At 45.9% G+C, this 27,655-nt stretch overlaps 1 protein-coding gene across 4 annotated transcripts in view; it reads right to left on the bottom strand.

Annotated features, from left to right (window-relative positions):
* Osbpl1a (oxysterol binding protein like 1A) overlaps positions 1 to 27,655 on the bottom strand; it is a 186,910-nt gene that overhangs the window by 4,942 nt on the left and 154,313 nt on the right. For all 4 annotated transcript variants that reach the window (XM_032886004.1, XM_032886005.1, XM_032886006.1 and 1 more), the window contains 7 exons: positions 27,045 to 27,120; positions 10,185 to 10,319; positions 7,971 to 8,068; positions 5,665 to 5,847; positions 2,303 to 2,410; positions 1,734 to 1,823; positions 1,401 to 1,527 (listed from right to left, as the gene is read on the bottom strand). In XM_032886004.1, the coding sequence (XP_032741895.1) occupies positions 1,401 to 1,527; positions 1,734 to 1,823; positions 2,303 to 2,410; positions 5,665 to 5,847; positions 7,971 to 8,068; positions 10,185 to 10,319; positions 27,045 to 27,120 (817 nt within the window). The remainder of the gene's footprint in view (positions 1 to 1,400; positions 1,528 to 1,733; positions 1,824 to 2,302; positions 2,411 to 5,664; positions 5,848 to 7,970; positions 8,069 to 10,184; positions 10,320 to 27,044; positions 27,121 to 27,655) is intronic.

The raw sequence follows: 27,655 nt of genomic DNA, 5'->3' as shown, positions 1-27,655 counted from the left end.
TGAGACCCTTCCTACTTCATCCCACTAAGGGTTCCTGAAGAGGACGTGGGTTCACCTTAAGGAGGAGGCACAGGCAGGCAGGAACACTCACAGCTGAGGGACGCATATCAAAGCTGTGCACTCCAGACAAAATGCACAGGCCCAAGGTTAACTCCTAATGTACAAAGTCAGATAAATAAATGTGCCATCTACCCCTGAGGAAATCAGGAGCTTCTTGAACCTCCTCATGTCTAAAAATGAATGGAGAGACGAGCGGACGTGAAGAATCTCATGTGAATTGAAACCAGCCAGTCTGTGACAAGTTTGATGCTCTAGGTTACACACGTGCACACCATGAAAGTGGAAGTGGGAGGAGGAAGGGCAAGAAGAAACAGGAACTAGGAAGAAAAGAGGGTGATGAGGCAGAAAATACGACAGCTACTTGCTCTGTGGGTGTGGAAACGCCACAAGAAAACCTCCCATTCTGTGTGACAGCTAAAGGGACTTTTTTGAGAAGAAACAAACACAAACGAGCCCAGCTCAGTGACTTGGTAGCTCTGAGTCTGGGGCCTGAGAGCCTGCATGCTGAGTGCGTGATCAGACAGTGCCTGGCTGGCAGACAGGGCAGACTTGGAGCAAAAAGGACTTTACCTGAGAGCATGGAGTGTTCTGAGACCTTCACAAAGACCAGCAAAGAACTCCACTCATCTAGCACAGGGGTGTTACTAGAATGCCCATTTTAGAGGTGACATCAGAGGCTGAGGGCTGGGAATGATTTGAGCTTGCACTGCTCACAGATGACAGAGGTGGTTTCTAACCCACAGACCCTGCTTCTCCTGGCTGGGCTCCAAACAAGCGCCTCCTGTCCCCACAGATACAATCTCTCTAGCTCTCAGTAACTGACTGCAGGAAGGAGATACAGGCCTGCAGAATGTCCAAGCCTGTGGCAGACAGGCAGGCAGGCAGCTTGTGCTTGCCTGGGACTGGGACAACGATACTTTGTCAACAGCCATGCCCAGTGTGAAGAGAACAGGGTAGGGCAACCTCAACTGTGGGGCTGAGTCAGTGAGTTGGGGATAGACAGGAAGACAGGTAATGTTTACAGACATGAGAAAAGCTTACCTGTGAGGACCATTTCCACCTCTCACACACCAAAACAGGGGGGAAACCTACTCCTATGCTATTGAGACAGGCACCGACTTTCCCAGGTGACACCAATCACATGGGCACGCCACACACACGAGACACTGCCACAACCACGGGAAGCTCAAGCCTGGTACTCTCCACTCAGGACAGAGATCTCTCCATTCAGAAGATGCAGTGAGAAGAACTCCTGTGTTAGCAGCGCTGACCCCGACGGCCGCAGAGACAGTCTGTCCACGTGCAGGAGCCAGTGACTACATCACCGGCAGTGTCCTCACCTGTTTGCTGTTCTTCTTCTCTTCTGTGTTTTTCTTATCGTTTTTTTTGTAAGCGTCAAAAGTAGCAGGGTCTACACTGTACAAGCACTCGGTCCACTTCCCGTAGAGAGCACAGAGTTTCTTTTTGCTATCAAGAGAAACTGTCGTTTAGTTGCCAGTTAAGCCTGTTGTGCGTAGTAAAGTGTTACTGTATCTTTACATGTACAGCCTTTAAGGAGAGCTCTTCTCTGTAGAAGACTGCACTGTTACTAGAATGCCAGTCTATCAGGCGGCACACCTGAGCACCCACATCTAAATAAGCACACACAACCAAAGCTAAAAAAGGAAACGTACCTTTTATCTTGTATGTAGCCTTCAACTTTGTGTAATTCCTTGCCAAAAAGACCACATGGCTTAAAATTCAACACACACTTGTCCCCAGTCCTACAAAGGAAGGTAAGTTCCCATGACCATGCAATGCTGAGAACAGTAAGAGGATGGCTTTCTGGTGGCTGCCACTGTTTGCAGATGTTCCTGACCCATGAGTCCTCAAGGGCTTTCCACCCCTCCCCTCCATCAGCACTACCCAACAAGGACAAGCTCAGAAGCGTTCACCGCAATGAGTAACACAATCTGAAACTAACTTTCAGAAGACCTTTTTGCTTCTCCTACTTTACTCACCCAAAGTCAATGCCAAGGGAGCACAATGGAAGCTGGCTGAATGGAAGGCAGCCCTGGGGAGACCTAGGGTCCACCTAGTCTGTGCTACATACTAGGCAGGAATTATCTGCTGCCAGCAGGAATTATCCATGAAATCATTATTGTACTCTCTCAGGAGTCTCGTGTTCCCTGTCCTGACACTCCCGCCATGAGGTAAGGCCTTTAGATGAGGAGAACACGTGAAGAGCCAGACAGTGCCTTACTTGTGGTTTATGATTTCCACATTGCCATACTGTTCGATCCAGAGTTTGCCCACGATGATGTTATGCACACAGCAGGTGGGGTTTGTCCATGTGTATGCTTCGTTGTGTCTAAAAAACAACCCCAAACCTAGATTAGTAGTTGAGTCTAAAAAAATTAGTAGTTTGTCTAAAAAATGAGTTTGTTTTAAGTGTCGTTTGCTGCACAACGGGTTTAATCCCATGTGAAAGGAGGGTGTGGTGATGCCATCTGTAACCACAGCAATGAAAGTCTCCAGAAAGGCGGATTCCAGGGCTTGCTGGTCCCCGTCAGTGAGAGGCACTGTCTCAAGAAATAGGTAGGCAGCACTACACGAAGACCCGGTGCCAACTTTTGGCCTCTGTGCACTCACCCAAACACACAGGCACACGCACATGCATATTCTCTCTCTCTCTCTCACACACACACACACACACACACACACACACACTCACACAGACAACACTGACATTAACTCATTGCAAATAAGCATTACCTTCCCTTTTTTATTGTTTTAAAAAACAAACTACATGTAAGTTGAACATCTCTAATTCAAAAATTCAACCTCCAAAATATTTGCACACTTACATAAAACTCAAAACAAAACAAAACAAAACAAAACAAAAACAAAAAACCTTTGATTTCCGAGCATTCTGAACTTTTCAGATGGTATTTCTTTCAACTGGTAAGATTTACACAGCCATTCCAAAATCAAAAGGCTCCTAAATATGGAATAGTTGTCTTCCCAAGCTTTTCTGAAAAGGAATATTCAGCCTGTGTTCTTCCACAGTTTGGTGCAATATGAACGGTAAATGGAGAGGTAGAAAATCAAGGTGAAGCTCCACGTGGCATTTTCCAGAAAAGGCACCACCCAGTTTACCCACAAGACAGCTAACCAATTCAAAACCCAAAACCTGTAACAGTACATATCACTTAATTTGAAAACAAAAACTTATGGGGGCTTTGTTGAGCTATATAATTATTTCAGGGGTCTTTATATATTCTGGACATCAACCCTTCCTAATAGTCTATAGTTTATCTTTCATTCATTAAATAGTATAATTCAGAGAGAGCTTTAAATTTAATCGAGTCTTTAAACCAGTCTTTGGTGTATTGTACTTTCTGTACTGTGTTTGTGAAAGAGAGTTCTACCTAAAATTCAAAAGGTTTTCTGTTTTCTTCCAAAGTTTTATAGTTTACCTTTCTTAGTCCATGATCCACACTGACCATGCCTCCCTCTGTGGAGCCCATATCCCGACTCTCTTCCCCACTCCACTGATGCAACAGCAGCAAGCGGTAAATCCAGTCACCTCTGAGCATCTCTTACTTCTTTTGCTCCTTTTCAAAATGTCAGTAGTTTTAGTTCTGCCTCATTTGCTTTTCCAAAGTTTAGAATCTCCTCCTTTGTGCCTACAGGGCTTAATAAATAGTTCAAAAGCACTTGATAAAACTGAGTAAGGACCAGAGATTGCATCCTAGCACCCATAGAAATGCCAGGAGGGAACAGCCTTCCTGCTATCCTACTATGCAGGAGGCAGAGACCACGACCCCAAGGGTGAGCTGACTGACTAGATTAGCTAAATCAGTGAGTAGAGTGACCAAGGAAGATAACTGATGTCAGCCTTTGGCCTCCACATACGTGCACTTGAACACATGTGAACAGGAAAACACACACACACACACACACACACACACACACACACACACACACACACACACTCTTCCCCTCCCTGCCTTTGCTCTCTTACATAGAGACTCCCTGTAGGTAAGAGGGGAGAGTCAGGATTGAACCTGGACTTATTCTCCATCACGCTATCTCAGCATCCAGCCCCTATATCTTTCCCCAACTCAAGGCTGAGCCTGCCCTGGTCACTGTATTTCCCTTGCTGGTTTTTTAGCACTAATATGCCACCAAATATCTCCATTTCTTTGTTGGAATACCCTTCTGTTCATGTGAGTGTTCATATTTATTGCCAGCAACAATAGTGACAAGTACTTCTAACTAATGCAAACTTTGTATAGTGCCTGGGTCGTCTTGGGGTTAGAGGCTGTTCACTGCGAGGCTTTCACTGTGAGCTGTTGAGGTGGGTTTTTTTTTTTTCCTTTTTTCCTTTTTTCCCAGTTTCTTAGTAAAGCCAAATAGTCTTAATTATACTCCTGATACTTGAGTTTTAAGAGATTGCTATTCTCTTTAAATCTGGAGAATGCTGACTTCAGTTTTGAGTGGAGGCAATTAACAAAAGCCCAGGCCACAAGCCTGACCCTCCTCCTGTGTGCTTCGATTCTGGTATCACTACAATTTTCAAAGCCTTTGTAAAGCTCCTCAGACGCACAGCACTGCTATACGGGATCTGGGCCTGGAGTCGCCAGTGCTCACACCTTCATGCACTTGGGGTGAAGGGTTAGACAAGGACTGCCCCCATTCTGTGCTTCAGGACACTCCTCTCCGCCCACACTCTGGGTCTGAACGCTCTGTCAACACTTCCAATAGCTGGCCCTGCCTCCAGGATGGTAACCGTTGGTTCTCACCGCATTACCAGTTCCAAGCTGCTGAGTGTTTTCTCAGTTTCAGAGAGTAGCGCCTAGTACATAGGAGCACCAGAGGACCAGGCACTTGCTTTGGGAAAAGGTTAAAGGTAAAACGAGTCTGAGTTTAATACTCTGTCTGTGAGGCATCTCTAGGGAGAGGAGAAAGGGTCTATCCTGGGACCGCCTCTGTCTGCCTCTAATGCTGTTTGTAATCTGCTGCTCAGCCCCTCAGCGAGGAGAAAATGTAAAATCTCACTGCCAAGCTGGGCTTGAGGGTCTGACTTTTCTTCTCTCTGTTCTCTTTACTGCTTGTCCTTACTGTTCAGAATCCCAGAACGTTGCCATGTGGCTCCTGCCCAGGGTTTCCAATCCTAGTTAGCAGGCAGAGGACATATGAGCTCATTTAGAAATGCAAGTTAATCCTGCAGAAGAGTTCCCCACCAGCCTAAGGTTCAACGTGTCACATAATTGTCACCTCACTAATTTAGGATGAATTTAATTTAGAAGGATTCTTTTTTTTTAAGAATGGCATCATGGGAGCCAGACAGCTGGTCTTGTAAGAACTGCCTTTGAGTTCACTGCACCTACCTCATAGCTGATCCACACACATTAAACACCAATGGAACTGTTTGCACCAGCCAGCCTGCTTAGCATGGGGGCTACTGCCATGCTTCCCACAGTCTTCCACCCAGGGGCAGGAAGCGCACTCTGCCTAACACTGTTGCTGTCATGGTCCTCGCTGGAAGGCATGGTAGGGTCTGTGTGTGCAGATCCACAAGCAGGGCCGCCCGAGAGAGAATGGCTTTCCTGTACTCACTCTAAAAGCTCCAAGGTGATGGTCCCTTTAGGTTCTGCTTCTACACTCTTGCCCCAGAACTTCAGTTTGGGGTAAATTGAGCCATGGAAGATGAAGTCATTGTTGAGTCCTTCTGCATGGAATGCACTGATGGGGGGATGATGGCTGACCTGCTCTGAGATGAGCCTAAATCCAAGGTCATCTCTTAAGATTAAAAGAAAAAAGAAAAACACATTGTTGCAGTTAACTGTCATTTAATTTGTTAAAATGTTGAGGGAAAGGTCAATGAAGAAAACTTTTTATTATCCTTACTACAGTGTAAGCTTCCATGAGAACAACAAGACCTAAGCTATGATGTCCAATGCCATTGGAAAGCGAGCTGCTTGTCCATTTCAAAACAAAGAACACTCCTATGGGTTTGGGTGATTTACATGAGGAGCATGGCTTGGTTTGAATGTGAAATGTCCCCCACAAGCCTGTGTTTTGGAAACCTTGGTCCCCAGCTGGTGGCTGAAGTGAATCACTAGAGGCTGGTCGGAAGGTTGGTAGCCTGGATTCACACACACCACCCCCACCCCCACCCCACCCCCGTCTGCTCTCTGCTTCCTGACAACAGATACTCAATAACACTGGTCTGTAGACAAGTGCGCAACACAGCTTCTTGATCAATGATTGATGTAGGAGCCCAACCCAACCTGCTTACTCTGGGCAGTGCTGCCCTGGGGTAGGTGGTCCTGGACAGTATAAGGAAGTAGGATGAGCAAGCAAATCAGTAAGCTGTACTCATCCATGGTCTCTGTTTCAGTTCCTGCCTCTAGATTCTTTTTTTTTTTTTTTCCTTTTCTTTTTTTCGGAGCTGGGGACCGAACCCAGGGCCTTGCGCTTCCTAGGCAAGCGCTCTACCACTGAGCTAAATCCCCAACCCCCTGCCTCTAGATTCTTGTTTTGAGTTTATGTCATCTTGGAATAAGTTAGAGTCATCTGAGAGAAGTGAACATCAATGAAGAAAATGCCTTTATAAGACTGAGCTGAAGGTAAGCTTGTAGGACATTTTCTTAATTAGTGATGGATGTGGAAGGGCCCAGCCCACTGTGGGTGATGCCATCTCTGGGCTTGCAGTCCTGGGTTCTATAAAACAGCAGGTCGAAAAACCCTTGAAGAGCAAGCCAGTAAGCAGCACCCTTCCATGGCCTTTGCTTCAGCTCCAGGCTCCTGTCCTCTGTAAGCACCTCTCCAGTGTGAGCAACTCTCCTGTGTGAACTCTTTTCCTGTGTGAGCTCCTGTCCTGTGTGAACACCTCTCCTGTGTGAGCATCTCTCCTGTGTGAGTGCCTGTTCTGTGTGAACTCTTTTCCTGTGTGAACTCCTGTCCTATGTGAGTGCTCCTCCTGTGTGAACACCTCTTCTGCATGAGCACCTCTCCTGTGTGAGCGCCTGTCCTGTGTGAGCTCCTGTGTGAACTACTGTCCTGCTGAGCTCCTGTCCTGTGTGAGCTCCTGTCCTGTGTGAGCTCCTGTCCTGTGTGAGCTCCTGTGTGAACTCCTGTCCTGTGTGAGCTCCTGTCCTGTGTGAGCTCCTGTCCTGTGTGAGCTCCTGTCCTGTGTGAGCTCCTATGTGAACTCCTGTCCTGTCTGAGCTCCCGTCTTGTGTGAACTCCTGTCTTGTGTGAACTCCTGTCCTGTGTGAGCTCCTGTCCTGTGTGAGCTCCTGTCCTGTGTGAACTTCTGTCTGTGTGAGCTCCTGTCTTGCTGAGCTCCTGTCCTGTGTGAGCTCCTGTCCTGTGTGAGCACCCCTCCTGTGTGAGCTCCTGTCCTGTGTGAGCTCCTGTCCTGTGTGAGCTCCTGTGTGAACTTCTGTCCTGTCTGAGCTCCTGTCTTGCTGAGCTCCTGTCCTGTGTGAGCTCCTGTCCTGTGTGAGCACCCCTCCTGTGTGAGCTCCTGTCCTGTGTGAGGGCCTGTTCTCACTGCTTCTGATGATGAACTTAGGAGTGAAATACAGTTTTCTCACTGAGCTGCTTTTAGTCATGGTGTTTTATCGCAGCAATAGTAATCTTCATGTTATGCACCTAAAAATGGAGGGGAGTTAATCCTAGAAGGTTGGTAACACTGAAACACTTGTAATTGTTTTTAAATGATGGTATATTACATGATTATTTTGTATTTTTGATAGTTACTGAAGTTTCATAGACATAAACTTCAAAATAATTAGTATATTCCAGACACAAATAATTTTTTAGGGACACTCAATATACACATTTTTCTTCGCTAAAAACTCTATATAAGTCACACGCATTCAATAAGCCATCTACAACGGAGCAGAAGACCTCACCGAACTAATTCGTAAGTCTCTCCCAGAAGTGGGTTGAAGGGTTTCCCAGTGCGCTCCCACTGAGAAGCGACGGCAGACACAGCAAATGCAGCCACACACTGGAACAGAGCATTGCAGAAGTTATTAACACTCACACCTCTCAGGAATCAAAGGGGCCTAGAAGGCAGTGACTAACAAAATTATTGAGAGGCTTAATTTGTTTGGATTTTTAACGTGGCTTTCTAAAGTTACTGTAGAAGCTTGTACACTCATAATGAAAGTTCCTGGATCTTCTCCTAGAGTGCTACCCTCACACATGGCTTTTATGAGATCATGTGCATGCTATAATTCCGCCAAGGACTTTCAAAAACCCTTTAAGCCAACTACTTCTAATATGCTGGCTTTTTAACAACTTTAAATCACAGTTGTCTCTCAGTGGAGCTGGTTTTACCGCACACTTCAAATGTCAAACTCTGTGGATGCTTAAATCTTATAAAATGGCATAGCAGTTGCACATATCCTCACTTAACTTACACATATCCTTTTGTATATATTACATATTTTCTATACTATAGTATCTAAAACAGTGTAAAAATTATTTCATTCATGGACTGACAGCAAAGAAAAAGTCTACATGTTCAGTTAAAGATATACCAACTATTCATTTAGAATTGGAAAAAAAGATACAAGACTAAACTTAATTGGTGAAAAAGCCAACTTTGTCGACTCAGTTTTAGGTTAACTTGATACAAGCTAGAGTCATTTGGGAAGGGGAACCTCAACTGAGAAAATGTCCCACCGGACTGGCTTTGGGAGAGCCTGTGGTGCCTTTGATTGACGATTGATGGGGGAAGGCCCAGCTTACTGTGGGTGAGACAATCCCTGGGCTGTAGTCTTGGGTCCTACAAGAAGGCTGAGCAAGCCATGACAAGCAAGCCAGTGAGCAGCACCCTCCATGGCCTCTGCATCAGCTCCTGCCTCCAGGCTCTTGCCATGACTTCCCTTAGTGACAGACTGTGATGTGGAACTGTGAGCTGAAATAAACCCTTTCCTCATCAAGATTGTTATGGACATGGTATTTTGTCACAGCAATAGAAGCCATGGCTATGAACCACTGAAGTGAAAAGCCAGTTATGTGAATGGAAGAACAGGGAGGTGCTGCTTTATCTGAAGAACTGTATCTGGTGCCGCACCATCCATGGACACCATGCAAACATCTTTTACTTTAAAAATCAAAAAGTTCAACTTCTTGTTCCTTGAATTGAGCACTTATGAATATACATACTGGAACATTGATCCAACATAAACATGTTTTGGTGACCATGCATTCTAAATTTTTGAGAAGATCTTCAATAAAGTTTGCAAAAAGAAATGTCAATTTCCCAATTACCACATGCATGCTACATTCTTGACTTGGAATGTAGCTTCCAGGAGAAGCTTCCAGAAGAAGACTTGGAAAGAGCTTCCAGGAGCCAAGTCTAGTTGTATGACCTGCTTCTGTGGCTCCTGAAATTCCCATCAGTCTTCATTACAGTGACCATCCCCAGAGGATGGCCGGAGGACATGATACAAAAGACTTTCTTTTCTCTCTTCTCCTTTCTTCTCTCCCCTCCCCTCCCCTCCCCTCTTCTCCCTTTCCCTCCCTTCCTCTCCCCTCCCTTCTCTCCTCCTCTTCCTCTTTATATTTACAAATCCCTTGGCCATATAGCTAGGCTCTTCTCTGACTAAATCCTAACTTAACATAACCCACTTACTCTAATCTACACTCTGCCATGTGGCTGATGACCTGTGCTCAGGTTCCAGCATCTGTCTTGTCAGGTCTTCCCAGGCAAATTTCTTGCCTGCCACTATCCCAGAATCCTTTCGGCTTCCCAGATGCCCCACCTTCTATTTCCTGCCCAAACTAGAGGCCATGAGATTAATTACCGGCAGTGCCACATCCGTACAGATACAAGGTATTCTCGCTACAGGTCACCTATCTTTTCTAATACTTATTTATTGATTTATACCCCCAATACTGCCTGCCCCCTTACAGAGAACCTCTCCCCAGCAAAAGTCTCTTAAGCTTTGAGAATATCCCATGCCCAGCTGGACTTCACACCAGTAGCCATGTGTGTGAGCATCTATGTCAGTGTCTGCATCATGTATGTGAACATGTGTGTTTGTGGTAGGGCGGAGGAGATGAGAGACCAAAGTCTCAGACTTACACCTCTCCCAAGAGTCATTGCCACATACCTGCATCCTTTCCACAGGATCGGAGAATGAGCTGGCTTTGTGGATGAGGTAAGTGTGCTCCATGTACTCAGTCAGCCGCTGCAGGAAGCTCAGAGGCTCATTAAAGATGACTGGCATTGTGATCTTGGACAGTTCCTATAGGAAGAAACCGAAACTGTTACATCAGCATTATACACGGCAGACGTATCGGCGGTGGCGGCGGCGGCTGCTGCTCCTGCTGCTGCGGCTACTGCTGCGGCTGCTGCTGCTGCTTTAGATAACGTGTTCCCAAAAAAGAGGCAATGGGAAAGCTCAACTCAAGAAATTTAATTAAAACCAACTCAGCTTCATAAATCTTTACAAACATTTTCCATTATGGAGTACCTGGCAGTACAAGGAAATAGAGACTGCCCAGGCATTCTTTGTGGCCTCAGAGTACACCATTTAATGAGCATGGGCTGATGGCAGTGGCACTCCATCGCACATCAGCACTAGGATGTGGACAAAGGCAATGGGGACCCAGAAGCCATGGCTGATGCTGACACAGCTCTGAGGGGCAGAGGTGGGGACCCAGAAGCCATGGCTGATGCTGACACAGCTCTGAGGGGCAGAGGTGGCAATGGGAACCCAGAAGCCATGGCTGATGCTGACACAGCTCTGAGGGGCAGAGGTGGCTCTGGTACCTTAGGCTATTATGTAAGTAAGCAAAGCAGAAACTGCAAGGAGACCACTGAGAAGCAACTGTCTGCGCGAACTGATGAAACCTGTTTTGTCTCTCTCATCAAGGACAGCCTCTGTAATTCCCCTCCAACCCTTTTCATGGAATACTGACCAGCTGGGGCCTGAGGCTGCCTGAGTCACCAATCACTCTTAGCTCAAATGAACCCATGAAGACCACAGTGCACATAAGTTCATCTTTTAAAAACCTTGCTTGTTTATTTTTACTTGTCTCTCATGTGTGCATGTGTGCAGATGTGCATGTGCCACAGTACAGAGGAGGTGGGAGTCAGCTCTCCTTCCAGCATGGGTCCTGGGATCATGCTTCATAGCAGGTACCTTAACCCAAATAGCTGGCTGCTGGCTTCCATCATACTGTAACAATGGACTTAGAGCAGCCATATACACCACGTTTATGGGTCATTTCTAAACTTGAGGCCATGTTTGGCTGACACTGGGCTTTTCTGAGCACCCACACATAAATGTGGGATGACTTTAGAAGGCTATCTCTGTTTTATAAAATGTTCTTACACTCCCTCTGCCCAGTCACCCACTGGACAAGGCTCTCTAGCATGGAGTAGCCACCTTTCTATCATCTACCCTGTACTGCCCAAGTATCATCACAGGGTACTTTCAAAAAAGTGACAAACTTATCTTAGTATTTTAGAATGCTCAATGATCCTTCCAAACTCTTCCTGCCACTGTGCGATGCTTCCTTGGGAATCTAGCTGACATCATCACGCAGGGGGACAGTCCTAAGTGTAATCCAGGACCAACGCCACCAGACTGAGATGTCTGGTGTCCGAGTCAGAGGACTCTTCCTTACATCTGCTTCTTACAGGCCTGCAAAATTAAAATTACACCTGGCCTTCATATAGCTACCTTTATATAACGTCATATAGCTGCCATTAACTGCATTAAAAGCAGCCAGAAATGGAGCAGGGATGAGTAACAGTTCAACACATTAAAGAGAAAATGTCTACTGCTGCACTGAGGAGACAAAGAAGAAAAGAAATCATAAAGGAAAGAAAAGAAGGTTCAGCCATGCATAGCCAAGATCTCATTAAGCCCAGAGTCACTGTTGGTCTAAGTCACAGACAGTGGAACTACCATGCCTTGTTTTAATTAAGATGTTCCAGGCTCCTCTTCAACTTGGAAATATACTTTACTTTTAAAAGGCAAAAATATGGTGTTCACGGTATGAAACACAAGTGCACAGTAAGAGCGCCTGCTATCAAAGCGCAGAGGGCCCTACACTCACAGAAAAGCACCTAGGAGACTCGGATGCGCTTCAGTGGGGGAGAGAAAGCAAACACCTGCATCCCATCTGAGAGCTGAGCATGGAGGCTGCTAACAACCTGGTGACCTTCTTGCTATCTGTGGAGAGATACCTCACCTAATTCCCCAGAGTGATCACTCCAGACTCTTCCCTGCCCGTCCTTAGTGGGGCTGTCACATGTACTCGATGGCTTGCTGACCTTTACGCTATTGGTCAGAGACCACACTAGACCCTAGGCCTTTAGCTGTAGGACCCAGGCTCACTGTCACATGCACTTCACAAAGGAGGTTCTTCTCAGCTACACCTTAAGCTGCACTGTACACGTGAAACTGGACTGACTGGACTGCCTGGTGCCTGGAAACCTTTGTCCGAATTGTGCTGCTCTAAATAAACTGACAATTAACTACCTGGCACTAGACTTGCTGAAGTCTGGTCCAGGCTGACGAAGTCCATCTGTACTGGGTTCTTGTAGTTTGTTTCCCTGTCTGATACTGAGTTCAAATCCCAGTGCCATGTAAATAGCACATGCCTGTAATCCCAGAGCTGGGGAACATCAGTGGGGCTTGCGAGGTACCAGTGTAGCTCCAGGTTCAGTAACACCCAACCCAACCACACCAAACCACAGCAAACCCTATCTCAAGGGAATATGAGAGAAAATAACACAATAGCACATCCAAATTCTTTCTGTGGAAATCAAGATGCTATATTTGCACATTTGTGTTTTGTTTCTTACACACACACACACACACACACACACACACACCACAAAGTAAAATCTGAAAGTGTCTCTTCCTCTATTTTTCCTGCCGCATCCCAGAGAAAAATGCTCAAGTGCACTTCCAGAAAGAGCTGTGCTCATGTATACACAAGTCCGTGCAGTGAACAGAGGTGTGTACTCCTATGTATACACAATTCTGTGCAGTGGACAGAGGTGTGGACTCATATGTATACACAAGTCCGTGCAGTGGACAGAGGTGTGCTCATGTATACACAAGTCTGTGCAGTGGACAGAGGTGTGCTCATGTATACACAAGTCTGTGCAATGGACAGAGGTGTGTACTCATATGTATACACAAGTCCGTGCAGTGGACAGAGGTGTGGACTCATATGTATACACAAGTCCGTGCAGTGGACAGAGGTGTGCTCATGTATACACAAGTCTGTGCAGTGGACAGAGGTGTGGACTCATATGTATACACAAGTCCGTGCAGTGGACAGAGGTGTGCTCATGTATACACAAGTCTGTGCAGTGGACAGAGGTGTGGACTCATATGTATACACAAGTCCGTGCGGTGGACAGAGGTGTGCTCATGTATACACAAGTCTGTGCAGTGGACAGAGGTGTGGACTCATATGTATACACAAGTCCGTGCAGTGGACAGAGGTGTGCTCATGTATACACAAGTCTGTGCAGTGGACAGAGGTGTGGACTCATATGTATACACAAGTCCGTGCTGTGGACAGAGGTGTGCTCATGTATACACAAGTCTGTGCAGTGGACAGAGGTGTGGACTCATATGTATACACAAGTCTGTGCAGTGGACAGAGGTGTGTACTCATATTGTACATTTTCATATGTATGTGTATGTATGTATGTATGTATGTATGTATGTATGTATGTATGTATGTATATGTACAGGAAAGAGAAAGTCTTCTGCTTTCAAACCACATGGAGCTCAAGAAGAAGGAAGACCAAACTATGGATGCTTCAGACCTTCTTAAAAGGCGGAACAAAAATACTCACAGGAGGAAATACAGAGACAAAGTTTGGAGCAGAGACTGAAGGAAAGGCCAACCAGAGACTGCTCCACCTGGGGGATCCATCCCATATAAAGACACTAAACCCAGACAATACTGCTGATGCCAAGAAGTGCATGAGGACAGGAGCCTGATATAGCTGTCTCCTAAGAGGCTCTGCCAGAGCCCGACAAATACAGAGGTGAATGCCGTAGTCAACCATTGAACTGAGAACAGGGTCCCTATTGAAGGAGTTAGAGAAAGGACTGAAGTAGCTGAAGGGGTTTGCAACCCCATAAGAACAACAATGTCAACCAACCAGACTCCCCAGAGCTCCCAGAGATTAAACCACCATCCCAAGAGAACACAGGGATGGACCTATGGCTCCAGCCGTATATGTAGCAGAGGATGGCCTTGTTGGGCATCAGTGGGAGGAGAGGCCCTTGGTTCTCTCAAGGCTCGATGCCTCAGTGTAGGAGAATGTCAGGTTGGGGTGGTGTGAGGAAGTGAGTGGGTGGGTGAGGGAGCACCCTCATAGAAGCAGGGGTGGGGGAGTGGGAGGGTGGGATAGCAGGTTTCTGGAGGGGAATCCGGGAAAGGGGATAACATTTAAAATTTAAATTTAAAAAAATCCTATAAAAGAAAAAATTAAAAAAAAAAAAAAAGTCTGGCATCGACTTTGTGTATTGCTCCCGTGTTTTCCTAGTTTTGTGGGGGGTGAGGTGGGGAGCATTGCACCCATGTTAAGACCACTAAATCAAATCGGCCTAACACCAGGCTTCATTTGTTAACTCTAATTTTGGCCAAGTTCAGCTTTGTGCCAGGTTTTCCAGTGATGATGCTCACAGCATTTAACATAAAGCACAGTGTTTGCAGCCACTAAGACCAGCTCGACACATCAGTAAACTGCATACATGTTACTGAATTAAAAACACTTGAGTGTACATATTCCATGACGGTAATCATGTACCTCCCATAACTCAGGCATATTTAGCTTCAGGTCAACTTTCTATGGAGTGTCTAGGTCACAGACCTGCTCAGGAGAAAGCTTAGCAAACTGTCTCAGTCCATACTCCACTCACGCGGGAGAGGCCGGTCCTTCAGCAGTGTGGCTTCCCCTCTGCTCTGTCGCGCTCACGCTCATTCAGCAGAGACCTAACTGAGTCCTTATGATGCCACACTGCCTCAGGCAGGAAAGAAAAGCATTCACGAAGACACTCGTAACCCGCACAACCCTGCTCTCTTCGCTAAACTTTCCTAACAGATGTGCAGGCCCAGTTCAGGACTTCCCTCCTCAGGCATCCCATCTCCTCTTCCTTCAGACACGAGTGTCACTCCAATGCTCGCAAGTCAGCATTTGATCATGTTAGATCACACTCTCCTGCCTTATGAGGATGCATCAGCTTGTCTTATCCACGCTGAGCAATAACAACTTACGGTGAAAGTGACCGTGTGTGCGTGTGAGTGTTGTGTGTGTGCATGTGTGTGAGAGTGTGTGTGTATGTATATGTGTGAGTGTGTATGTGGTGAGTTGTCTGTGTGTGTGAATGTGTGTGTGTGAGTGTGTATGTGGTGAGTGTGTGTGTTGGGGTATTTTGCTTGCCTGTGTGTGTGTGTGTGTGCGCGCGTGTGCATGTGTGTGTGCATGTGTATGTATAAGTATGTGTGAGTGTGCATGTGTGTGAGAGTGTGTGTGTGTATGTATGTGTGAGTGTATATGTGGTGAGTTATGTGTGAGTGAGAGAGTGTGTGTGTATGTGTGAGTGTGTGTGTGTGTACAGCACATGTATGCCTGGTGCCTAGAGGTCAGAAGGGGACACTGGATTCCCTGGAACTGGAGCTATGGATGGTTGTGAAGCACCATCCATAGATGTAGATGTGGGAATTGAGCCTGAGTCCTGGAAGAGCAGGAGCATAGAATGCTGAGCCACTTTCCAGCCTCAGGACAGTACCTTATGACCTGGATGTCACCCCTAGGGAGGACACATTGCAAGTGCTTGTGCCCTGCTGCACTGGGACATGCCATTCCCCTAGCCCCAAGTTTGTGACTTTTCAAGTGGCTGTCACCAGGTGCCATATCCTCTGCAGCCTTCACAGACTGCTTAGCGTCTTGAGGACAAGGGTTTAATGACGACGTAGTTAATGGGCAATGCAGAGTGGGGAAGACTGCACTAAAAAGGGTAAACAAGGTCTGAAGAGACACTGGAGAGACTTCGACATGCCACAGACGAAGGCTGCTGATCTGAGAAGGCTGTCAGCTGTGAGCCCACTGCTAAGAGGAAGGGATAGACCCTGCTGTGAAGTGGATCAGTATACACGAAGGTGGGGCACAGTGCATTTAAGACACACACGTCATGACTCGGAAATAAGACAAGGGATGACCTCCATACCAGCCCAGCTGGGAACTCCAGTGTGCAAATGTGTATCAATGGATATTTTAACGAGGCACGCCAACCAGAGTACGCTGTGCAGATGTACCAGACAGGAACTTTGACAACTCCTGCAACTTCAACAGTTTTTATACAAAAAACTGTTCTGAAAAAAATAAAGGAATTTAAGAAATAAAGTTTGAAGAGCAAAGTTTCATTAATCACATCTAAGGAAATTACCTTTCTGGGTTTTTTTTTTTTTGACAAAAAACACAGTTATTATCACCTATGATAAGAGTTCACTGCCCCAATAGAATAGGCGTTATAGAAAGTACCAGTTGATTAATAACATTTGTTAGTATTTTAGATTTACATCACTTTGAGTAGTTATCAATTATTTATTCTTATCCTTCAAAAGTTGCTTTTCTCATTCTGAAAAAAAAAAGAGAGGTGTTAAAGCCTGTAAAACCAGGTCACAAAACAACGTAAGAAGAAATGTAATTTAATTTTCTTATATATTTGCACAGACATCCTACAAGGCTGGAACAGCAAGAAGACAACAATGGCTATCTCCAGCTAGTGATGGAGAAGTCTTATATATCTTCTTTTGTTCATATGGAAATCATATAAAGTTATTTGAATTCTTATGTTGCATGTAATTACTTAAAACAATCCTACTGATGCCAGCTACTCTCCGGCCACCGCAGTCTCCCAGCCACCGTGGTTATCCCCATGCTGTGGTCGGCCCAATGTCTCGCAGCTCATTTGCCTCTGAGCTGCCCCTATCTTCCCGGCCATAGGCCCTGTGGCTTGCTGTCACAAATCCCCATAGCCCAGTAAAATCAGAACTCAGTCAGACTTATATCAGCAAATTCTCAACCCCAAAATGCTCAAAGAACTCAAAACCCAATTGATACAAACACAAGCTGCACTCCTATATGGGGCAAATTGCCTATATAATTCTATAGTTCCTCTATGATATTCATAGCTACCTGCGGCTACTTAAAGCCACGTGGATCAGGTTCATCTTCCTCTCCAGTAAGTTTCATTTTGTCTCTTCCTTCTCATTCTCCTCTCTCTGTCTCTGTCCATCTCTTTCCCATCTCTAAAACTCTCAGCCTGCCTTCCTCTTCCATGGCCCAATCACAGCCTTCTCTTTTGCCTGCCCTCACCTGCATATAGACAGCAATCCGCATTCTTACAACAAAATACAAATGTGGAAATATAAACATTTTCAATTAGATAATGATTATTCTATATTTGAATATAATTAAATGAAAATAAATATTAATAAAAAACAATTATAAGATTATATATAAAATTATGAAACAAACTTAAGGAATGTAAATGTCAATGGTCTATTTTAAGCGTGCTTTTTTTAATGTGTGTGCATATGCTGTTTTGCCTACGTGTATGTATGCTTACCAGATGCATTCCTGGGGCCCGCAGAGCCAGAGGAGGACATCAGGTCCTCTGGAACTAGAGGGAAGACGGTTGTGAGCCACCATGAGGGCGCGAGGAAACAAACCCAGGTCCTCTGCAAGAGCAGACAATGCTCTTACTGGGCCGCCTCTCCATGCCCAAGAATGGCTTTTCCACCCCGCTCGGGCTTTCTCTGTTGTAGCAGGTTAAGTTTATTTAAATATATTTATTTTACTTATGGGATGTTAGCATACTTTTTCTGTATGGCCCTCTGACTCGACTTTTAGAGAGAGGAGATGTTGTACATATTTTTGCTAAACTGTAAGAAAGGCGTTCATTGCTCACTTAGTGTGCACATTTCCTAAAGTGAATACATATCGCACTTCTCATCAGAAGGAAGAAAGACACGATAAACAGATAAACTTGAGAATGAGGGATAGGTTGCATGGGATGGTCATGTGAGGAAAGGGAAGGGAGAAATGGTATACTTATGTTTTAATTTTAAAAATAAATAGATTAACAAACATATGCCTCACGAGGCCAGAAGAAAGTAGATAGAAGCTGATAATCTCGCTCACCTTACAACCATCACTGACATTTGCGGCAGTGTCAGCATGGAGAAAGGGAGCAGTGACAGAGGTGGAGAGTGGATGAAGTGCCATAGCAAAGGCACACAACTGCACACAGCAAGTCCTCTTCTGCCTCAGAGTCAGAGGTGTGGCCTCTGAACAGACAGAGTGGCACGGCCAGGGCCAGGGAAGAGCAACTGTCGCCAGTGGTTAGTGGCTTTACAAGAGTTCTGTAATGCGTGGCGATGAAGAAAACACAGCCTAGTATCTGTTCTTCATGACACTTAAAGGTGGTCAAGGTGGTGCTGGGGAGATGACTTAGTGGTCAAGCACTTGCTGCTTAATCATGAGGAATGAAGTTTGCATCCAGTACCTTGTAACAAGCTGAGTCCCACAAATGTGCATGTGGGCACACACACACAAATAAACAAAGCCCAAAAATCTCTGCAAAAACATTGGAAGGAAATGGTTAGAGTGGGCCCGAGAGAGCTTGGCAGAGTAAGGCCTACACTGCAATCCTAACAGCTGGAGTTGGGATCCCAGCTGGAGTTGGGATCAAGCCAGTGTCCTAGAAAATGGCCATAGCACCAGCTCCAGGGGGCATGAACCCTGGAGGATCTTTGGAGCTCACTGGCTTCCAGTCTAGCCAAGAACATCCCTGAGCTCTGGCTTCAGGGCATGAGATCCTTCCACGAAGATTAAGAACAGAGTGCTAAGAGAAGAATCTCCACTCCATGACGTCTCTGGTCTCTGCACATGCTTTCAGATGCACCCCCACCCGAAACTGACAGACAGACAGACAGACAGACAGACAGACAGACACACACACACACACACACACACAAATATAGAGTGATAGACTTTGCATTCATTATATGTATTTTTTAGAAGGGAAAAACTAGTTTCAAGAAAAAACTCCCCAAATCTAGATCAGAGCCCTATACTTTTTCTTATGTGGCCATGAACAAGGCTAACCTTTCCTCCCAAAGTGGGACAAGAGTCACTGAACAGCTCAATAAGGGTTGAAAACGTTACATGAACTAATTCACATCAGTACTCACGACTGGGCCAGACACACTGAGTGAGCAACTGAGTTGACGAGTTATTAGCATCATCGCTGCAGTGTGCACAGGGCCTTAAATCCTCCAGGGCTTCACGGAGTCGAGGTGCTGGGAATCAGCTGCCTGGCCACTGGCACAGACCGGGTCGGAAGTGTAGAAGGCGGGAGAGTGAGGGAAGGGCTCCTTACTTCACCTGGGAGGATCTACACACCTAGGGTGCAGGGTGACCCACTCCTGACACAGCAGTGCCCCACGACTACTGAACAGAATGGCATATGGATACAGATACTAGGAATTTTTCACTGTCACTGAATAAACAGATGACTGGGGTGGGAGAGTTTACACATTTACACACATCTTCATTACAGGGACTCGGAAGGCAAACACGTAAGAACATGGGAAACCACTACCTTGGCCAAATAAAAGATTAAGGAGCTTGATGTGGTGGAGCATGACTTTACCCATGGCATTTCACAGAGGCAGGTGGATCTCTGGGAGCTGAAGGGCAGTGTGGGCCAGGGATAGAGAGTGAGACCCTGTCTCAGAAACCACACACGCACGCACGCACGCACGCACGCACGCACGCATGCACGGGGTGGAGGGGACACGGGAAATGTGTGCACATAGTCCAGATAGCCATGAAAACAGCCCTGACCATTCTCAAGCGCACACAGTAAGCTATTTTAAACTTGCCAACTGGACAGCAAGTTTATTTCCTCCATTGTCTGGAGTTAACTAAAAAATAATCTTATATTTATTTTGGTTTCTAAAACTTACAAAGCCTTAAGTAGGTAATAAAAACAGCTACGCAATGTACATTTCCCCTCCGTCCCTCCTGGTCCTTAGTAATTCAAATATACTGTTGCTTCTTCTAGCCCCGCAAGTCTAGCTGTGGCATCTCGTAGCTATTATGTAAACAAGTTAGCATGTGTATAGTCCCAGTAACAGGAAAACATGCATTCCAAAGGTCAGCCTTCAGAAGAGACATTATTAGCTGGGACACTTTTTATCTCTGCGCTGCAGTCAGAAGGAAAAATTAAATATTTATTCCATGCAACTCTACCTTGTGATCTAGCTAAAACAAAGTTTAAATTGATCCACGCACATTGTGGGAGAAAGTCCTAATTGGGGTTACTGATCCGCTGACAAACTGAGGAAACAGAGGAGGAGGCCATCTCTTCATTCTAGCGCCACGCCCAGCCCATAAGCAAGGCTCAGCTGAAGTGAAGACTATTCTCCAAACAATAAGTCCACCATCTTCACATCTAACTGTGCAAATATCTAAGTTGTGGGTTACCAGCAGAAACCTTGGGTGTCTCTCAGGCAGCCAGCCACTCATGAGCAGTGTGTAACCCGAGCTTCTGGGTTCTTCCGGCAGTCAGGGAAAGCAGCAGTATTCTGTGCCTTAGGAGGAGGAAGATGTAAGATGAAGCTAGCCCTGGATCCCTTCTCCAGGATGCCTTTGCTTCCCACAGCCATGAAGGCTGCAATGACACATTCCTTCCATGGAGAGCCCTGGAGGATCACCTGCCATAGAGGATCTAGTGCGGCTCAGCTGGGGCCTCACTCCTGCCAGGTCATTCTGGCCTAGTGTTTGTCATTAGGTAATGACCTGACCACCTGAATTCAATGGGCAGTGCCCTGAGCAGTAAGGCTAGAACACGGCGAGGCACTCTGGAAGCAGTACAGTTCTGGTGGGAGCGGTAGCTGCCTCACCTCGAAGGGCACATGGAAGTCAGCGCAGCAGGAAAAGTGACAAGCGTCTGTGTGTTGAGCATGGGGCACCTTAGTACTACCAACAGGAAAGCAGGAGAGAGAACACACGAGAAGCTACAGGGAAGGAGAAGGAAGCTGAGGGGCGATGAGCTGCCGTGCTGGGGAAATGTGGAAGGCACGCCCTAGCTGCAAGTGCCAAAGCCAGTCTTCCCGTGGTATTTTTCCCCGTATTCTACCTGTGTGTGCTCCCCTCCCTCCCCTCAGCTCCGGCAGGCCTGGGCCACACCTGGGCTAAGTTCCCCACGAGGCCCTGCCGTGCTTTTCATTTAAAAAGCAAATATACAAGTGCCCTGTCCCCCCAATCACTAGAAAAACTGTCTTGTTCGTTAAGTGTGGAAGCCCTCGGAACTTGCTGTCAGGGAGTCCAGAGGCAGACTCTTTCACGCAAGGCACTGCCCATCTACTGCGCTCCATGCCCTCCCCCACTTCAGCTATGGAACCATGTCCCAGCAGGGCGACTTCTGGTAGTTCTCTTCAGAGGATTCTGATGTTAGATCATGACACTCTGAAGGTGGTGGTGATGTCTCGAGTCAGTGTTTGCAGTGGCAAGGCTTCCTTCTTTCCTAATCTCCACCTAGTGAAGTAAATATGCAGTTTGAGGGAAATGGTTAGGGCTCTGTGATGAGGGCTTGGTCACTAGCAGGTGACTTCCATCCGCCAGAGGTGATGGGAACATGAAAACTCTGGACTTCACTGGGACATTCTGAACCTGGTGGCAGCACTTAGGACTGGTGGCATATGATGCCGGATGAAGGAAGCAGGACCTCCAAGGCTGTCATTTGAAGGGTGTCCTGTCCCTGGCCCTCTCATCTGTTTTCTGACCACCCTAAGTGAGCAGTGTCTTCTGCCACTCCCTGTAAGCACAATGAAACTCAGCCTCAAGTCAAGGGGACAGCCGGCGTCTGAGTAAACCTCTGGAACCACAGGCCAATCTTTTGTCCCTCGTGTTTGTACCACATCACTGGTCACAGTGTTAGTAGATAAGTCACTAACACATCTCAGAACCCAAGGGACACAAAAGACTTTCATCAAAACTACTAACTGGCCAAAGTATGCCTCAGGGGGAAGTTTCTGAATCCTTTCTGAAGGGCTGGGTAACACTGGGTCAAAGTGAGAGGTGTGTGTGTGTGTGTGTGTGTGTGTGTGTGTGTGTGTGTGTGTGTGTGTGTCTGTGTGTGTGTCTGTGTGTGTGTGTCTGTGTGTATATGTGTGTGTGTGTGTGTGAGAGAGCCTCCTATAACACTGGGTCAAAGGGCGTGTGTGTGTGTGTGTGTGTGTGTGTGTGTGTGTGTGTGTGTGTGTGTGAGCCTCCTATAACACTGGGTCAAAGCGTGTGCGTGTGTGTGTGTGTGTGTGTGTGTGTGTGTGTGTGTGTGTGTGTGTGTGTGTGTGTGTGTGTGTGTGTGTATATGGGAGAGCCTCCTGTAACAGTGGGTCAAAGACGCGTGTGTGTGTGTGTGTGTGTGTGTGTGTGTATGTGTGTGTGTGTGTGGGAGAGCCTCCTATAACACTGGGTCAAAGACGTGTGTGTGTGTGTGTGTGTGTGTGTGTGTGTGTGTGTGTGTGTGTGTGTGTGAGCCTCCTGTAACACTGGGTCAAAGGCGTGTGTGTGTGTGTGTGTGTGTGTGTGTGTGTGTGTGAGCCTCTGTAACACTGGGTCAAAGACGTGTGTGTGCGTGTGTGTGTGTGTGTGTGTGTGTGTGTGTGTGAGAGAGCCTCCTATAACACCCCTGACCACAAGGCCAACAGTTTGAGAACAAAGGGGAACAAAGCTCTCTCAAAGTTTTCCAAAGTTAAGTTTTCACCAACAGTGGGAGAGATCCTAATTGATTTGTCAGCTTATAGATCATAACGAATTATTTTTGATAATACAATCTAATTTTTGGCATATGGCTGAGAAAGAAGTGAATGACAATCCTAGATATTAAAAATCCCCCAAACTCCTACTCCCATCTGTTTATTAATGTGCAAAGAGTTTCTCAATCTTGGTGTCTATCAAAGTAACATAATTTTCCCAAAATTCCACTATCATTTTTGCAGTTGGAGATGGTCACTCAGATGTGCAACTCTAACTGCACCAGATCACCTCACTCACGCACAAACAGCATTCTATGTTTTATGCTGATGCTTTAGAACTGTTCCACTCATAATGCTGTCACTGCTATACTATTTAGAATAATGGCATTAGGTACATTTTGTGATGTCAAATACAAATAATCAATAAAATACTTTCAGAGATAAAAATTGGTTCAATATAATTAATTTCTGTAGGAAATAAAGAATAGAAATACAAATATAAGAGGATGGAACTTTATGCTTTGAACTATTAGAAAGCTCACTGCTTGTTTACTTAACCAACAAACAATGACAGCAAGGGCCTCTCCGTGGGAGTGGGGTTGCCTCCTCAGATCCCTGCAGAGTGTTACAGAATTTTCATTTGTAAAAGTCACCATTCAACATAAAGCAGACCTTCATCATCTTAAGAGTAACTAAGCACTAAGGTCATGGTGCTACCTGCAAGCAGGGGATGCCAAGGGACATCAAAGACAAGGGCTCTTTGCCCTGGCCCAAGTGCTGTGAACAGGCCTCCCAAAGCTGAATCTGCAGACAGGTCTACTGACAAAGCCTCAGAACCCAGGGTCAGGAGAAGGGGACAGACTTAAGGAGACATTTGGACAAAGACGACAGAGCAAATGCTTCCGAGAGTGCTGGCAAGCTAGGCACTGCCTAATGAAAGCTTTAATCACAAAGAGATTTATATCGAATTCTAGTTATATAAAGTGTTCACTTCATGCAATGTAATCTGATATTTGGTAACAAAAGCCTGTTCAAAAGAAAATAGGGGAAGAAAAGAAGGAGGACTGCACAGGTGTGAGAAATGTGAGATCCTATAGTTTTTAGAGACAAAGCAAACTATGGTGTCCTGGGGTCAGGAGGAGGAAGGAGCTAGTGAGCCCTGCTATAGGGGTGTTAGATCACGTAATAAGGTAATAAATACCCGAACTGAGAAAACAAAGACTCTCCTTACTGGTCACAGAATTAGACCCACCATCCCTAGCAGATAAATCTCTCCTATGAGCCTTGTTTTATATTTTAATTTTTGAGACAGGGTCTCATTGTGTAACCATAGCTGGCCTAGAACTCACTAGATAGACAGACTATTCCAATTCACAGAGGTCTGTCTACTTCTGCCTCCTTTGAGTTTTAAAACGCATATTTCCAATTACACTACCCATCTCTGTATCAGCAGGCCATTAACTAAGAAATAATTGAGATCAGTGTTGAGCTGTGAGGCTGATGGCAGGTGCGCTCACACTCTGTCAGTCTGACAGAGTGCACAGGGACAGTGTAAATAGGTCAACAGGACTTGGAGTAACATCTTCTCTGCTATTTTTAAAACTTTTAAGCCAGGCATAGTGGTGAAACTTTGTAATCCCAGCACTTGGGAGGCAGAGGCAGGAGGACTCAGAGTTCAAAGCCAGCCTAGGCTGCATACCAAGGTCCCATCTTGAGAAACCAACCAACCAAACAACCAACATTTTATTACCAAATTAAGAGACTGCATAATGTTCAAGGAAGAAATATAGCAGTTGAAGGCACCTACATGGCTTTTCAAACTCCAATTGATTTTTAACAGATTGTAACAGATTGTTACATGTAACATTTTAATGTTGTACCGTGATTGTAACAGAATCAAGGGCATGATGTAAAAGAGGTTTTTAAAGAATTCTTTAAGGGTGTCAAAATGTATGAATGGTACTGTTATAAGTCTGACTTGTTTTCTTTGGGGCAGGGTATAACAGGTATACATCAGGGTGATTTATACAGAAAATACAATTTTAGCTAAGGCAATGCCGTTTGCACTACTCTGCTGTTGCCCAGCACTTCCGCTTTCTGACTCTTCCTGCAGCCTAGGAGAGGCCTCACATGGTCAGCACCTGAGAACAGTCCAGATGCTGGTGATGCCCCTTAAAGCCACGTGGATGGCTCTAGAACATCAGAGGTCACTTCCCAAGGCCTCAGTTTCTGCTGCTCTCTGCCCATGTGTTCTCAGCCTCAATCAGCCAGACCTCCGCAGTGCCACCAACCCACAGCTGTTTGTATTTGCTCTCCTTTATCTATGATGCAGTCACGTGCTTATTTGCACCTGTAGCTCTGGCCTAAAAATAAAAGCACAGCCACATTCTGGAGAACAATGACAGGTTTGATCTAACATGACATCATCTCCTAACTTGGAAAGATCTAATGTAGAAGGGAACTTGATAAGGACAAACAGGCAGACTTGGTGACTCCCACAGACATCCCACACCTGCTGCCACCAGGAACCCGACATCAGCTGCAGCTGGAGACCGGCTCGGAAAAGAGCCATACAACAAGCTGTGTTTTCTATAATGTTCAGAAAGACCAGCCACACATGCTATGTTAATACAAACTCCTTTCCTACATGGTTTCAAAGGATGTGGCATTGATTCTATAGAAACACAGAATAGTGTTCTCCAAACCATGGGTTTTGCTTAATCAGCAAGTTATGAAATCATTTTCATGAACTGAAATCAGTATTGCTTTAATATTAAAAAAAAATCACTGTGGTAATGATAATCATCCTCTTGTGAAATTGGCTTTCATCTTAGAAGCACACATGTACACAGAACTACATGTTATATGACAAAGATAAATACATTTATTGAAGGTCTGAAAAATACTCCCCAGAAACACTTTTGTTAGTTATAAAGAGACTATTAGAGTCAGTAACAAGTGACTTTTATTAGCCTACAGCGTCATCTAATTTAAGTACATGTTTGCCATTTGTTTGCTCAGTCTTGAGTCATAATATGACCGAAGGAGACTGAAGCCCACTTTCTGACTCTCAGCTGGTTTTTCTGCCGATATAAGAACTACTCTGTATTGAGCACTGTGCTGGTGTAGTAGACACCTAGATATTTCGTATAAACTACCTATCTTTGCATACATCTCTCAAGTTCGAGCCAGTCCCTGATCTGACGCAGGAGGCAGCCCTGGTCACAAGGAGTGGTATACCTTGCCCAGGTCTCACCTAAAGGAGTGGCCAGGCCAACACGAAAGTCATGAAATTATAGCTTCACAAAGCTTAGCTGAATTATTTTCTGTGAAAGATTCAGAAGACATTGGTTTAAACTGACTGTTTCTGGGATGAGTACCTCAGAAGTGGCACTTAGGAAGTCTCTGTTGACAAGGCAAAGGAGCACTAGGGGAATGCAGGGTGGGCAGAGTGGCTGAAGAGACTCTGGCACCAGAAGGGCATGTGCAGGGAAGGTTATGAAGCACACTAGGTAGCCCAGAGCAGCAGCATTCACAGTGTAATGCCCAGGCTGAAGCCTTGGCACCAGAATTATTGAGAGCCATGCTATTTAGTTACTACCGTTCTCAGTGGCCACACTAATAGCTGAGGTGTCATGCTAGGAAGAGGCTTCTAGCCTAGCATCAGGGGGCAGAGCATCCAGGAGGCAGTGCAACAGGAAACACTGCCGCAGTCCTCCCTCTCCCAGGATGGACCCCCTTCCCTGACAGTGCAGCAGAGACGGTGCACATGTCTGTTACACTGCACTCACAGGCAGCACAGACGCTGGCTCTGCACAGAGCCCTAGCAAACAAGAGTCTACTTAGTGGGGTCTGTTCTAGGAGAGGATCTGAGGAGATATATGGGCAAATACAAATTTGGTGTGCCACAGGCTAGAAACATGTCCTTATTTTCCTACATGAAGGTCTCATGAAAGCCACATTAAATGGTGTAAAGTGTGACCCTGACTCTTCCGGGAAAACCTAATGTGTGGCTGAGGTCCTTATGATCATGGCTACTTCGGCAACTGTCAGGCCTCACCAGCATGTCCTCTTGTTTTTGAGACCCCTTCCCTCCCAAGGCTGTGCAGGCAGACAGGCTGCTGCTGGGTGCTGAGGATGCAGAGGCGACTCACCATCCCAATGCATTTCCTGAGGATGCTCCAGATGCTGAAGTCATTTCTGGAGAACATGGGTGATGGCAGGCTTGTTCTGGGGAAAACAAGAAAACATAGTTCATTTTGGAAAGAAAAACATGCTGTCACTGACCTGAGTGTAGGCACACACATGTACAGACATACTGCAAAAATGTGCATTGCCACAGACATGGCAAAGCAGGGGCCACACTGGGTCAGCACTGCTCTGACCCCTAATGTCTTCAGAGCAGATAGACAGGCCCTTTGTCTTCAGTGCTGTGATGACTGCAGTCTCCTCAGTCCTTCCTGATTCCCAGAAGAAGGCCGGATCGCCTCACTCTACAGAACCCCATATGTGCTTCCGTGTGCTGGTGTATCTCTCTGTTATCTGACTCAACACCCAGTAGCCATCCTGTAACCTAACAAACTAGCACACTCTAGCCAACTGCTGGACACAAAGTGCCATCCTAAAGCACTTTAGGAATTAAGTGAGCAAATACAAACAAATGATCAAAACAGAAGCACAGCTGAAGCCCTGCGTTTCACAATTCAACCTTGACCAGGGCACTGACATGAAGAGAAACCGAGATCTCTGTACATCAGAGATTCTT

The sequence above is a fragment of the Rattus rattus genome, chromosome 15 (assembly GCF_011064425.1).
Source record: "Rattus rattus isolate New Zealand chromosome 15, Rrattus_CSIRO_v1, whole genome shotgun sequence".
NCBI classification, from domain to species: domain Eukaryota; kingdom Metazoa; phylum Chordata; class Mammalia; order Rodentia; family Muridae; genus Rattus; species Rattus rattus.
This window is presented reverse-complemented; position numbering and strand designations above follow the sequence as displayed.